The following is a 14,932-nucleotide window of genomic DNA, read 5'->3' as shown; positions in this document are numbered from 1 at the left end:
CTTCTCTTGTGTTTCTTGCCTAGAGAAGTTCCTTTAGCATTTGTTGTAAAGCTGGTTTGTTGGTGCTGAACTCTCTCAGCTTTTGCTTGTCTGTAAAAGTTTTAATTTCTCCATCAAATCTGAATGAGATCCATGCTGGGTAGAGCAATCTTGGTTGTAGGTTTTTCTCCTTCATCACTTTAAATATGTCCTGCCAGTCCCTTCTGGCTTGCAGAGTTTCTGCTGAAAGATCAGCTGTTAACCTTATGGGGATTCTCTTGTGTGTTATTTGTTGTTTTTCCCTTGCTGCTTTTAATATGTTTTCTTTGTGTTTAATTTTTCACAGTTTGATTAATATGTGTCTTGGCGTGTTTCTCCTTGGATTTATCCTGTATGGGACTCTCTGTGCGTCCTGGACTTGATTAACTATTTCCTTTCCGATATTAGGGAAATTTTCAACTATAATCTCTTCAAATATTTTCTCAGTCCCTTTCTTTTTCTCTTCTTTTTCTGGAACCCCTATAATTCGAATGTTGGTGCATTTAATGTTGTCCCAGAAGTCTCTGAGACTGTCCTCAGTTCTTTTCATTCTTTATTCTGCTCTGCAGTAGTTATTTCCACTATTTTATCTTCCAGGTCACTTATCCATTCTTCTGCCTCAGTTATTCTGCTATTGATCCCTTCTAGAGTATTTTTAATTTCATTATTGTGTTGTTCATGGTTGCTTGTTCCTCTTTAGTTCTTCTAGGTACTTGTTAAATGTTTCTTGCATTTTCTCTATTCTATTTCCAAGATTTTGGATCATCTTTACTATGATTATTCTGAATTCTTTTTCAGGTAGACTGCCTATTTCCTCTTCATTTGTTATGTCTGGTGGGTTTTTATCTTGCTCCTTCATCTGCTGTGTGTTTTTCTGTCTTCTCATTTTGCTTATCTTACTGTGTTTAGGGTCTCCTTTTTGCAGGCTGCAGGTTCATAGTTCCCGTTGTTTTTGGTGTCTGTCCCCAGTGGCTAAAGTTGGTTCAGTGGGTTATGTAGGCTTCGTGGTGGAGAGGACTAGTGCCTGTGTTTTGATGGATGAGGCTGTATCTTGTCTTTCTGGTGGGCAGGTCCACGTCTGGTGGTATGTTTTGGTGTGTTTGTGGCCTTATTATGATTTTAGGCAGCCTTTCTGCTAATGGGTGGGGTTGTGTTCCTGTCTTGCTAGTTGTTTGGCATAGGGTGTCCAGCAGTGTAGCTTGCTGGTTGTTGAGTGAAGCTGGGTGCTGGTGTTGAGATGGAGATCTCTGGGAGATTTTTGCCGTTTGATATTGTGTGGTGCTGGGAGGTCTCTTGTGGACCAGTGTCCTGAAGTTGGCTCTCCCACCTCAGAGGCGCAGCACTGACTCCTGGCTGGAGCACCAAGAGCCTTTCATCCACACAGCTCAGAATAAAAGGGAGAAAAAGTAGAAAGACAGAAAAAAAGAAAGAGGGTAAAATAAAATAAAGTAAAATAAAATAAAGTTATTAAAATAAAAAATAAGAAAAAAAATTTTTTAAAAAGTAAAAACAAAACAAAACAAAAAAATGGACAGATAGAACTCTAGGACAAATGGTGAAAGCAAAGCTATACAGACAATATCTTACACAGAAGCATACCCATACACACTCACTCACAAAAAGAGTAAAAGGGGAAAAAATAATAAATCTTGGTCTCAAAGTCCATCTCCTCAATTTGGGATGATTCGTTGTCTATTCATGTATTCCACAGATGCAGGTACATCAAGTTGATTGTGGAGATTTAATTTGCTGCTCCTGAGGCTGCTGGGAGAGATTTCCCTTTCTCTTCTTTGTTCACATAGCTCCCGGGGCTCTGCTTTGGATTTGGCCCCGCCTCTGCGTGTAGGTCGCTGGAGGGCGTCTGGTTTTCACTCAGACAGGACGGGGTTAAAGGAGCTGCTGACTCGGGGGCTCTGGCTCACTCAGGCCGGGGGGTGGGGGCAGGGGCACGATGCGGGGCGGGCCTGCGGCGGCAGAGGCCGTCGGGACGTTGCACCAGCCTGAGGCGCGCCGTGCGTTCTCCCAGGGTAGTTGTTGCTGGATCCCGGGACCCTGGCAGTGGCCGGCTGCACAGGCTCCCCGGAACAGGGGTGTGGAGAGTGACCTGTGCTCGCACACAGGCTTCTTGGTGGCGGCAGCAGCAGCCTTAGCGTCTCATGCCCATCTCTGGGGTCCGCGCTCTTAGCCGCGGCTCACGCCCGTCTCTGGAGCTCCCTTAAGCAGCGCTCTTAATCCCCTCTCCTTTTGGGAGGTCTGAGGTCTTCTGCCAGCGTTCAGTAGGTGTTCTGTAGGAGTTGTTCCACGTGTAGATGTATTTCTGGTGTATCTGTGGGGAGGAAGGTGATCTCCACGTCTTACTCTTCCGCCATATTCCCAGGACCTGAAATCATTTTTGAAGCAAGAAGATATGAAGAATTATTTTTAAAAGAGTGAAATCAGTACTCCAACGTAGGTCCACTCAATTGCAAAGCCTTTAGCAGTTCAGCTCAATTTTTATAAACTGGTTCAGTCAGTCTTCCTTCGTTTTACCTAAAAAGAATGGTGTCAGGGCTTCCCTGGTGGCGCAGTGGTTGGGAGTCCGCCTGCCGATGCAGGGGACACGGGTTCGTGCCCCGGTCCGGGAAGATCCCACATGCCGTGGAGCAGCTGGGCCTGTGAGCCATGGCCGCTGAGCCTGCGCGTCCGGAGCCTGTGCTCCGCAACGGGAGAGGCCACAGCAGTGAGAGGCCCGTGTACCGAAAAAAAAAAAAAAAAAAAAGGTGTCAAATCATAGCTGGAAAACAAGATAAGAACAGGCAGTTTGACTTGTTAAGTAAATTCTGTTGTGAATATGTTTTCCTTTTCACTCCCTACAGAAATCACCCACATCTGAAATTATTTTTAGGTTGAAACCTGAACTTGTTACACTTCTGAGGACCTCACTGATTGGTTCATCCATCCATCCATTCATTTATTCATTTGTTCGTTCATTTACCCAGTATATTCCAGGTGCCTACTTCCTGCAGGCACTGCCCTAGACACTAGGCCACAGCAATAAGGCCCCCAGTAGCCCCCTGTGCTGTGAAGATACAGACAAACGAGCTGTTACATATTGACCAGTGATAGATTCCCGAATAGAGTGGTCCTTGACGCAGTCTGGGGGAGTTAGAGGCAACTTCTTATGAGAGGTGATCACTGAAGAATGACTTAAAGAGAGAAGGTGAAGAGAAGCAGACACAAGAAGGGAGCATGTATTCATCTGAGGATGTATATGTAATGTCTAGGTGCTTCATCTGTGTGTAACATTTAATTCCAACACGTACCCAGTGAAGTGTAGTTGTCATTAACCTCATTTTACAGATTAAGCAGGGAAGTCTCAGGATTTGGTCTTGCCCTTGGTCCTGCGGTAAGTGGCAACCAAGTTTCAAAGCTTGACTCCAAAGCTTATTCTCTTTCCGTCACTTCCTGGGACAGCAATGTTCTAGTCTCAGTTCTTGGATTTGGCACATAGAGGTGTCAGAATGAAAACATTTAATCACAGTAAAAATGAATTGTAAAGCGTACTTTCTTCTCGTAGTTAGCATTCCATGAATATGACTTTGGATTAAGTCCAGCCATTACTGTGGCTAAGTGGCTTATCCTATATGTGTTTCAGTTTTCTAATCTGTAAAACAGGTTAATAGTATGCCCACCTCCCATGGTGTACTAAGGTTAATGAGATTATTTATATATGAAGTGTACATGCATAGGACCTGAGTGAAGGTTCCATGGTAAGTGTACAATAAATGTCAGCCATTATTACTATTAACATTTTGTGTCTAGTGGGCCATTTATCTTCTCAAACTGATGAATGAGAAAGCATTTTGACTGAAGGCTTTTGTCTTTATTAATAGGGTTTATTAAATCAGGCTAAATGATAGTTTTTACACTTATGTTTATTCTTTACTCTCTTTTTGAGATGAGACTTCAGTCTTCATTCCTTCAGCAAACATTTATAGAGAGGAGTATGACACAGTAGGATAAGACCAGGGGCTCTGGGCTTGAGTCTTACTTTGTCATTTAAGAGCTTTGGAACTTTCTGGGGTCATAGTAGCGGCTGAGCATGGGCTGGAGAATCAGGTGCCAAAAGTTTGACTTGCTGGCTGTGTAGCCCTGGGAAAAAATTTTAACCTCTCTATACCTCAGTTTCTTCACCTGAGTTTTCATGAGGATTGACTTAGTTAATACAGTTAAAGCACTTAAAAGGTACCTGGCCTATAAAAAGTTATCAACAGGTATCAGCTAATTTTGGTAACGTTGTTTAGAGTTCTCTTACTACACTAGGCTCTGTACTGGGAACCGGGAACACAAACATAATGACAACAGGCAGTTATGAGTCAATGGTAAGTGCCAGGTGGGTAGAAAGTGCCAGGGAGCATTTCAGATACGTTTCAGATACATTTCAGAGTGCTGAGAGATGGCTACTCAGAAGAGATAATGTTTCTAGAAGCAAAGTGTTGTGCAAGCAGCAAGAACTAAGAGGTAGCCTATGTGATGCTAGGCAAGTCACTTTCCTTCTCTGTTGCCTTAATTTCCTGATGCATCAAATATAGCAGGTTAGGGCTTCCCTGGTGGCGCAGTGGTTGGGAGTCCGCCTGCCGATGCAGGGGACACGGGTTCGCGCCCCGGTGCGGGAAGATCCCACATGCCGCGGAGCGGCTGGGCCCGTGAGCCATGGCCGCTGAGCCTGCGCGTCCGGAGCCTGTGCTCCGCAACGGAAGAGGCCACAACAGTGAGAGGCCCGCGTACCGCAAAAAAAAAAAAAAAAAAAAATAGCAGGTTGAATTAGTGATGTCTAATTTCCCTCCCTCTTTAATATTGGGTGGTTCTCTCTAAGTCTGGAGATGCTCTACGGCTGAAGTGGGGTTCCAGATGCTGCTAGAGTAGTGAGAAGGAGATAAGGGAAGAGAGTTTTAATGTAGGTGGCCCTGGGACTGTAGAGAAGAGGGGGAAAGAGGGGTGTGAGATGGACTTTGACATCTAGTGTGTAAAGGACAGGGACTGAGCTAGGGCGATGGTGGGGATGGGGGAGGCATTGTCAGAGGGACACAGTCTTTGGAGTTGATTCTGTGACCTCTCCTCTTCCTTCCCATATCTCCATGCTGACAATGGGACTCTATCCTGCGTCAAAATCAGAGACAACATGGCTCCATCTGTCCTTCCCAGTGCCCATTAGATAGATTGAAGTCTGGTAGCTTTCAGATAATAGGACATGATTAGGACCTGGTTTGTCTGAATCACACTCTCCACGTCTGTCTTCCTTTCATGAAGAAGTGTGACAAGGTGCAAAACCACGGGCTCTGGATTTAGGTAGACCTTCGCTTGGGCACTTACCAACTGTTGGCCAGAGACTTTAAGACATCAGCAAGGAGAAGAAGAGAAAATATAGAACCTTTGAGGATCGGATTGGGAGCCCAATTTCGCCCCTTACTCTCGCTGAGACCTTGAGTCTGTCATTAGCTTCTCTGAACCTCACTTTCCTGTTCTGTCAAATAAGGGCAGTACCCCCCACCTTGGCTTTATTTTGAAGAGTAAATGAAGTGCCAACTTCTGAGAACAATGTCTGAGATATAGGACTCAGTGTGGAGGAGGCCCAGTAGAAGCTCATGATTGCCAATGGGAGGAAGCAGTTACCCAAAGGAAAGGAGGAGTGATATGGGGGATAAGGGAGGAAAAGAGTGCCGTACAGACAAAACTAAAGGTGTCCACTGTGCTTGCCCCACATTAGACTTGAACTACGGTAAATGAGAGCTAGCAAAAGGTTTGGCGCTTATGTGCTCCATAAACGAGTGCTGAATCTTCTTAGAGAAAGTATTTTCAGAACACCTGTTCTGTGTGAGACTTCTTACACTGGTGTTATTATCTAGTGGGCCACCTTCTCTAATTAAAATTTCACAGGGCTGAGGAATTTAGTGCCCTAACCTCAGAGCTTCTGGTACACTTGGTGTTATGTTGGAGGTTGATGTATTTGGAAAGATTACGGGAGGGTGAATTCTCTGCCAGCTTCTAACTAGGCAGATGTGAAGGTTTTCTGCTGGGATGTTTTTGCTGTCTGGCACCGGGGGTCAGAGATTAAATAATTTGCCACCAGACAGATGTTCTGAAGAGCTAATTAAAAAACTGACACGTACACAAGACCTCAGATAGTTTTATATGCCTTCTTCTCTGGGAAGATCCAAATCACCACAGCTTAAAATCACTGTATTAAATGTTCTTTCCGGAGAGTTCACAATTGAAATAAAAAGGAGCATCTTTCAAGGCCTTCTTAATTATATGAGTGTGTCTCAAATCTGGATGCACATTTTAAAAAATTTTTATTGGAGTATAGTTGATTTAAAATGTTGTGTTAGTTTCTGCTGTACAGCACGGTGAATCAGTTATACATATACCTATACTCACTCTTTTTTAGACATTTTCCATATAGGTCATAGTCTTGAGTAGAGTTCCCTGTGCTATACAGTAGGTCCTTAATAGTTATCTATGTTATATATAGTAGTGTGTATATGTCAATCCCAATCTCCTAATTTATCCCTCCCCACCCCTTTCCCCCTGGTAACCATAAGATTGTTTTCTACATCTGTGACTCTATTCCTGTTTTGTAAATAAGTTCATTTGTACCATTTTTTTAGATTCCACATATAGGTGATATCATATGATATTTGTCTTTCTCTGTCTGACTTGCTTCACTCAGTATGACAATCTCTAGGTCCATCCATGTTGCTGCAAATGGCATTATTTCGTTCTTTTTATTGGATGCACGTTTTAAAGAAGTGGAAGATCTTTAAAAAAATGCTTATGCTGGGCCTCATCCCAGACCAACGTCTGGGAGGAGGGTCCTGGTAATAGATTTTTTTGAACTCTCCAAGTGACTTGAACATGCAGCCAGGACTGAGAACTACTGATTTAGAAATAAAACTATTTTAATATCTGTTTTTTTTTAAATTATTTATTTGTTTTATTTTTGCTGTGTTGGGTCTTCGTTTCTGTGTGAGGGCTTTCTCTAGTTGTGGCAAGCGGGGGCCACTCTTCATCGCGGTGCGCGGGCCTCTCACTATCGTGGCCTCTCCTATTGCGGAGCACAGGCTCCAGACGCGCATGCTCAGTCATTGTGGCTCATGGGCCTAGTTGCTCCACGGCATGTGGGATCCTCCCAGACCAGGGCTCGAACCCGTGTCCCCTGCATTAGCAGGCAGATTCTCAACCACTGCGCCACCAGGGAAGCCCCTTAATATCTGTTTTAATCCTTGGAGGTATGGCCATGTAATGGGAGCAGTGTAGAAAGTGCAGTTAGGGCACTCTTGGTTGGAATGACAGATTGACTGAGATCTTGTTCCGCTCTGGTTAAGTTACTCAACCTTGTTAAAGGTTAAAGTTTCCTTACCTTTAAAATATGGCTATTAGTTCTTAAATAGATTTTCGTGAGGATTGGATGAGAACAATGTCTCATAAGTAAAGCACCTGCTATATGCCCAGCTGGGAGTAGACACAATAATACTCTGGTAGTTACTACCATTTGTTTTTACTAAAAGGCTTTGTTAGGCATTTTAAGCTTATTTCTCAGGCATGCTTATTGATATAAATTAAAAGATTCTGAGCAGAGACATAAACATGAGCACACATCAACCTAAAGTAGTCAGCACAATAGCCCATCTTGTCATATTGCAAATATGTGAATAAATCACAGTCAGATTCAGTCTAAGTGTGCGTGTCTTGAAAGCCAGAGGATGTATAATTTACCTTTACAGCAAAAGATGCTCCTGGAGGTGTTATTACAGCTCTCTAGAATAAACATCAATAAAAATTCCCAGGTAGTATTTTGCACTTGTACCGGCAGCTCTGCTTCTTAACAGTCACCTAGAAAATGTGGGCTTGGCTGTGTCTGCTTGGCCACCACGTAGCACAATCAATTATATTGGAATCTAATTGCCCCAAAGGTCCAAACCTATGGTTTTTTCAGGCAGGGTTATTCATGCTCACTTTGCACAGAAGGGGAGAGGGAAGTTAGTTCTGTATTGCTATTCCTTCTCCTAGCCGAAGTCTTGGCTGTGATTTCAGCAGTGGTGTACAGAAAGACAGAAGGACCAGCAATGCAAAGTAGCCTTGCCTGAGGCCCTGACTGCAACTTCTTACCCTTTTTTTTTTTTTTTTGCGGTACGCGGGCCTCTCATTGTTGTGGCCTCTCCCGTTGTGGAGCACAGGCTCCGGACGCGCAGGCTCAGCGTCCATGGCTCACAGGCCCAGCCGCTCTGCGGCATGTGGGATCTTCCCGGACCGGGGCACGAACCCGTGTCCCCTGCATCGGCAGGCGGACTCTCAACCACTGCGCCACCAGGGAAGCCCTTTCTTATCCTTTTAATGTTGGAAACACACACCCTGCCCATGCTGTGTTCCTTTATTTGGGGGAAATATTTAGGGGGACTTGAGATAAGGGGCTCCAAGCATGTGCCCTAAACACTATACATCTTGCCTTTTTGTAGTGAGTATATAGTAAAGCTCACGGCAAATATTAGTGTCTACTGTTCTCCCTGGACTCACACCTGGCCCTACCACTTACCAGTGTGTGTCTTGGGACCAGCCACTTATGCCTACTCAATCTCAGTTTCTTCAGCTGCAAAGTGAAGGAATAGAATACTCACATTATCATGTTCTCCTGATAATTAAGTGAGGAGAATATGTAGATAACATTTATTGAATGTATGCCCTATCCCCTTCACTGTTCTAAGTGTCTCACATGTTCTAAGTATTAACATGTATTAACTTTAAATTTCCTATAAAGTAGATCTCTTGATTCCCTTTTTACAGAGGAGGAAACTAAGGTGTGGACTGGAGTGGTTGAAACAGTTTTCCCAAGGTCACACAAGCAGAAAGTGGGAGCTGAGATTAGAGTTTGGCTTCAGACCTGTCCTCTAGACACTATACATTGTACCCTTTGTAGAAAGCATGTGATCAATATAAGTACTTGCTCCTCTTCCTGGCTTCCTCTTGAAGGTTCCAATCTGAAATAGGCATGCCATGGCAACCAGCACCGCGGTACACATGATAGGTATTTCCTAAGTGCTCACTGAAAGATTAAGTAATTAAAAAGAGTGCTGAGGGTCCATATAGTTTTGTCTAGTATCGGATTGTGTTTATTGACACTTCAGTTGCAAAAAAGCCTCAGTGACTCTATCTGGCCAACTTAGCATTCAAGGCTCTACAGTAACCCGGCTCCAGATGCCCTTTCCAACCATATACCTCTGCTGTTTACCTTGCTAGTATAAGCTCAGTCAGGCACAGAGCTTATTTTAACCTCTTTATCTTTGTATGCCTCATACTTAGTGGGGCTCTAAATAATATTAATTGAATGACTGTGACTCAGTCATCATGGACTGCTACCCTGTTCCTATAGAAAATCTAAAAGCTGGTACAGCCGCTCCTTGGTTCTGATGGTTTCCTTGGTCCAGAACACCATCCTGCATCATCTCCTGCCTTAGTCCTAACACCAGCCGGCCTTTACTCAGTGGGTTAAAGGTCACAATTTCACCAGCATCATCTTATCTTTTACTAAAATGATCCTGCTAGGCTGCCACTAATTGGGCTTAGGTTTTAGTTGTCCTTCTCATAATGATGATGGATTTTCATTCATTTGTCCACACTTCACCCTCTTCGTTAGTAGATTTTGCCAATTTGTACATTAATGAAAGAAAACCCTATTTAACTATGATGTTAATATTTGAGTGGAGGTATTAAATACACTACTGTCAAATCTAACTTGTATGTGAAGGAAGGCCCTTTTTGATGCTTAAAACTTGCTTTATGAAAGAGAAGGGGACTAAGATTTATTTTGCATCCACTGGGCCTAACCCTGTAGTAAGAACTTTTATTTGTTATTGCACTTGATTTTCAAAAGTCTTGAAAAGGAATATAGCTTGGTAAGAGCCAGGCTTTGATGTCAGAAACACCTGGGTGTGAGTTTTGGCCCTCAAACCCATCTGCTGCATGCTTTTGTGGGGGAGGTCTCTTAATCTCTCTAAACTTAAGTTTTCTTACCTGTAAACAGATACGATGATATCCTGTGTTTGGTATTTGGGGCTCGTTTCCCAACACACAAGCAACAGGCAAAAGAGAATCAAAGTATATGTTTATTAAACGCTAGGAAAGCACCTTCAGACCACCCAAATTTAGAGCTTCTTTAGTGAGATGTGCTGGCCCTAGAGGCCAAGGCCTGGGAGGCTAAGTGAGGCTACACTTCCCCACTTCCTTGAATAAGAGGCAGTGGAAGACCATGGGCCAGGCTTCTAACTGATCACGTAAACAAGTGGCTGGACTCGAGAGCAAAGCATTGACCTGGGTCTGTCCCAAAGATCCAGACTCTGCCTACATCAGATTACTTCCTGGGAGCAGGTAGTTTCAACGAGATCCCTGGGCCTAATACTAGGAAGAAGAGTGACAGAAGGCATGGTGAGCATGGGCGATGGGAAGAGGGCAGAAGTATGGCTACTCTCTATGGACTGGTTTCCATGGCGTAAGGCAGATACTTCAGCTGAAGGGAGAAAGGTCACTCTCACCTCTACCCCAACAATAACAACGGAATAAATAAGAATAAAAAACTAATCCTTGTCTTATAGGGATTTAAAAGGGTTTAAATAGCATTATGTATATGAAGTGCCCAGCACTGTGAAAGCACCAATAACCCCTGCATCCCATAAAGAAAAGCAATTTTTTATTAGATAAGTATTCTCATCGAGAACGTCATACAGATGAGGAAAGGCAAGCTCAGAGACGTGAATTCTGGTCTGGTATAAAAACGAGTAACAGCAACATCACAAACAAACAAAAAAGCAACCAGAGCTTCACCTTGTTTTAGATTTAGAAACCCTCAGAGGAATTTTTATTAAGGCTCTGTAAATGGGAGAGGTTTGTTATTTCTGGAACTTGAAAAGTTACCTTAAGCTTTCATAGCAAGTGAGCTCAGGGTTGGGCTTGAATGATCGGAAATGTGCTAATGAATATTTACACCTAATTGCATTAGCCATAGATACCATTTGGAAAACATCACTACCTCTTACATTTTCCATGTAATATGATTTCATGCAATACATCTTCCATGTAATATGATTTCACGCAACGATCTCAAAATATATCAGCAACGCTGACATACATACAAAAATTAGGTATAAGTAGTTATACTTCAGATTGGGCAACAAGGCCTTGGGGCAAAACAATTTGACAAAAATGTCCTTCTCTCTTTCCATTGAATATAAGGAGACACATCAGAGAAGTTCTACAAATTGTGATAAAGACAGTCAAATCTGACTTTACAAGAGATCAACGTTTTTTGTTTAGTATATTAGTAGTAAATATTCTGTATTTCTCAGTTTTCTGACTAGCAGAGAAAAGGCAACTTAATCTATAGTTACTGAATAAACTATATATATATATTTGACCCAGTAATCTCATTCTTTTCCTATAACTCTATTGAGATGTAATTCATATGCCGTACAATTCACCCCTTTAAGGTGTACAATCCAATGGTTTTTAGTATATCCAGAGTTGTGCAGGCATCACCACAACCAATTTTAGAACATTTTCATCACTCCAAAAGGAAACACCACCCACCCTGCATCCACTAGCAATCACTCCAATTCCCTACAACCCCTCTCCCCACCCAGCCCTAGCCAACCACCAACAATCTGTTTTCTGTCTCCTTGGATTTGCCTGTTTTGGACATTTCATGTAAATGAATCGTACAATATGTGGTCCTTCGTGACTGGCGTCTTTCACTTAGCATGATGTTTTCAAGGTTCATCCATGTTCTGCGATTGCATAATATTCCACGTTGTGTGTATTGCATTCCTGTTCATGAGCGTCCTCAGCTTTTCCAGTTTTTCTGTTTTCTTTCTTTATTGGTTATGAAAATTTCTACAATAAACATTCTTGTACATCTTTCCTGAGGCACAAATGCTTTTATTGCCATGGAATGGATTCCCAAGAATGAAACAATCTATTTTAGATTCAAAGGTTTGCTCCATATTTTCTCCAAGTTGAAGCTTAGTTCATTCTTGAAACTAGATTCATATTTCTGATTTCATATTTTTCTTTGAAGAGTTATGTCCACCTGGATTGTCTAAGTAATGTCACAGTAATAAACAACCCCAAATCTCAGTGCTTAAAGTCATAATTCTCATTCATCCTACATGAATCATCATAGGATACTTGGTTCTTTTTGAACCTCATTCATAGACTTAGGCCAAGAGAATTTCCATCTCTGTGCTTTCCATGTTTGCAGAAGCAGGGAGAAAAGAACATGGTGAATTGAGCATTGTCTCTTATTGCTTCTACACGAAAGTGAAAGTGAGACACATCATTTATCCTCCCATTTCATTGTCCCATGAAAGTCACGTGTCCATGCCTAACTTCAAAGAGGTCAGAGCAGGGCCCTCCTACCATTTGACTGGAAGGCAGAGAGCCAGAAGTACTTGTGAAACCACTAATGACTGCTGCAAGAGGTGTCTTATTATTCCTATTTCATATCAAGGTCACAAAAGTAGTATGTGGCAGAGTGCAATTATGAACCTAATTTACATTGAAGACTTACTGTGTCTTCTACAATATTATTCTATAATGTAAGAGTATGTCAAAATAAGAAAATTACCCTCTAACTTAAATTCAGTCTACTAAGTGAGCCCACCAAACACTATTCCTCCTAAGTGACAAAACAAATACATACTTCACTTTTGTGAAGGACTAAAGAGTAAAGTTCTTAGAGGTAATAAATGAGAGTGAAGGGAATAGAAAGAGGATGCATGGATAGGGTTTAGGAAGAGATATTTAAATACTGCCCTTTTGTCTCATATAAATCTCTGCCATAGCATCGTTGTAGAATATTGAATAATAAGAGCTGTTTTCTCCCCTTAGGAAAATATCAACATTGATGAAGCTTCCAGATGCCTGGTGAAACATATACTTGCGAACGAGTGTGACCTGATGGAATCCATTCAGCCTGACATCGTGAAGCCCCATCTCACATCTCCCAGGGTTGTCAGCTGCTCCAGCTGTGCTAAATCCTAGTAGGCTCCTATGCTGGCGTATGATGGAAGTGATCCAATCATCTCATGAATTGTGTCTCAGTTCCTACCGTTTTGGGCAAATATCAGGATAGGGATACATCTGGGGCAAAGCCAAAGATCTGTGCCTGTATCTTTCCTCTAAGAGAAATAGCAAATGTTCTTTTTATGTTTTTCTCAGCATCAGCACAGTGTTTACAAGCTTTTAAAATATTTAGTCTGTTACAAAACTCTGTCTTGTAGCTGACCATAATTGTGCAGGGCCAGAGTCGGCCCGGTGATTTGCTTCTTTGAGTCAGCCAAGGCCTCAGGTCTGAAAGAGAAGGGGGAGAGGAACAGGCTAGCTGTCAAGTTAAGCATCGGCTTTCACTTTGCCCCTGGTGTCTTTGTTCAGATTTCAGTACATCCTCTGCTGGTCTGACAGGCCTACTAAGTAGAAACAGTATTTTCTCCAGAGATGACCTCAATTCTCAACAGACCTAAAGTTGTCTCTGATTTAGCTCTTCAGAGTCATGCACACAGGCTTCCTGTGCTTTTGTTGCTTTTACTGTCCCTTGCCATGCCCTGAATGTTGGTTTAACTGAAAACTTTATGAAAAGACTGCCCCTGGTATGTGCCTTTCTTTTAGCTTTCTCTTTTAGTCCCACTCAAGCTGTGGGACTCTTCTGTGCGTGTAATACATATTATATATATTTTCACAGGTGAAAATAAAACATTAAAAGATGCTGTTTCCTTATTTCTGCAAGTGCTTTAAGTTTCTAAGTATTCTAAACTTTTTTGTTGACTGTGTGTCCATAGATCTCAAGACCCATTTCTAAAATTTAATTTCAAAAAAAAGATGGGAAATATGCACTTCAAGGAATGGTACTATTAAAACGGAGATGAATTCAAAGCATCTATATCTACAGTTCACATTGGCATTTAGGTCAGGAAAGCAAGCAGTACATATACACATTTTTGGTTAAGCAGAGGAATATATCCTCATATATTCTGGTCAGGAAAGGTGCCAAGCTAATCAACATACAGAGAAACAACTGAACTACGCATGGTGATATCTTGCTTTACACAATGGCTGTGGTGCAGGTATGCTGCAGGTAGCTACTACTGTTTGAAGGCACTATTTTTCATTAATATTCATAATGCACTCACAGGAGCTTTGGAACAGATGTTTTGGGGTATCCTCTCCTTATTATCTTGGCAGTCATTGTTTCCATAAGTACCAACCACACAGCTTTCTATTATTTGTCTTTGTGACCCTTTCCCTAAGGGCATTCTCTGGCCTCTGGAGCTCTTGACGCATGAGGCAGGCAGGCCAGTGAGTTAATGTCTCCAGAGCAGCCCAAAACCAATGATAGCAGGGACTGGGGGGTGAATACCTTAGGTTCTTTGTCTCTTGGGAAGACCAGTTCTGAGGCATGCTCTATGCAGCCTCTTAGACAGCCCCAGTGGTACTAATGGTCCTTGGTTCCCACAGGGGAAACCTTCCCACCTGCTGCAACCTTTACTGGCTTCATTTCCTTCTTTCCTCACTTCCCCACTCCTCTACTGGTGCTTCCTAGGTCACTTTCCAAATAAACTACTTTCACGCAAATCCTGTTTCAGGGTCTTATATGGGAACCCAAACTTCGCCTAAGTTAGTTGGGACAGAGGTGGTTTAGGAAGCAGATCCTCAATACCAGCATTTGAACTGAATGATTCACTACGAGGTGGTAGCAGGGACCCCCTTGCTGGTGGATAATGTAGGGGAGCTAATCCCTGGCAGGCTATAGCACCATAATTACTAAGACTCTCATGAGGTGGATTGGGATGGAATACAGACAGATGTAAAATCCTATTGCTCTTGTATTTGA

At 42.5% G+C, this 14,932-nt stretch overlaps 1 protein-coding gene across 2 annotated transcripts in view; it reads left to right on the top strand.

The window, feature by feature from the left end:
- RAB38 (RAB38, member RAS oncogene family) overlaps positions 1-13,818 on the top strand; it is an 87,855-nt gene extending 74,037 nt beyond the window's left edge. For both annotated transcript variants that reach the window (XM_049713464.1, XM_004271875.3), the window contains exon 3: positions 12,934-13,818. In XM_049713464.1, coding sequence (XP_049569421.1) covers positions 12,934-13,086 — 153 coding nt within the window. In that variant the 3' untranslated portion in view covers positions 13,087-13,818. The remainder of the gene's footprint in view (positions 1-12,933) is intronic.
- The last annotated feature ends 1,114 nt before the right edge of the window (positions 13,819-14,932 follow it).

This window comes from Orcinus orca, chromosome 8 (genome assembly GCF_937001465.1).
Source record: "Orcinus orca chromosome 8, mOrcOrc1.1, whole genome shotgun sequence".
Lineage (NCBI taxonomy): Eukaryota > Metazoa > Chordata > Mammalia > Artiodactyla > Delphinidae > Orcinus > Orcinus orca.
The sequence above is the reverse complement of the archived record's forward strand: the minus strand, read 5'-3'. Positions and strand labels throughout refer to the sequence as shown.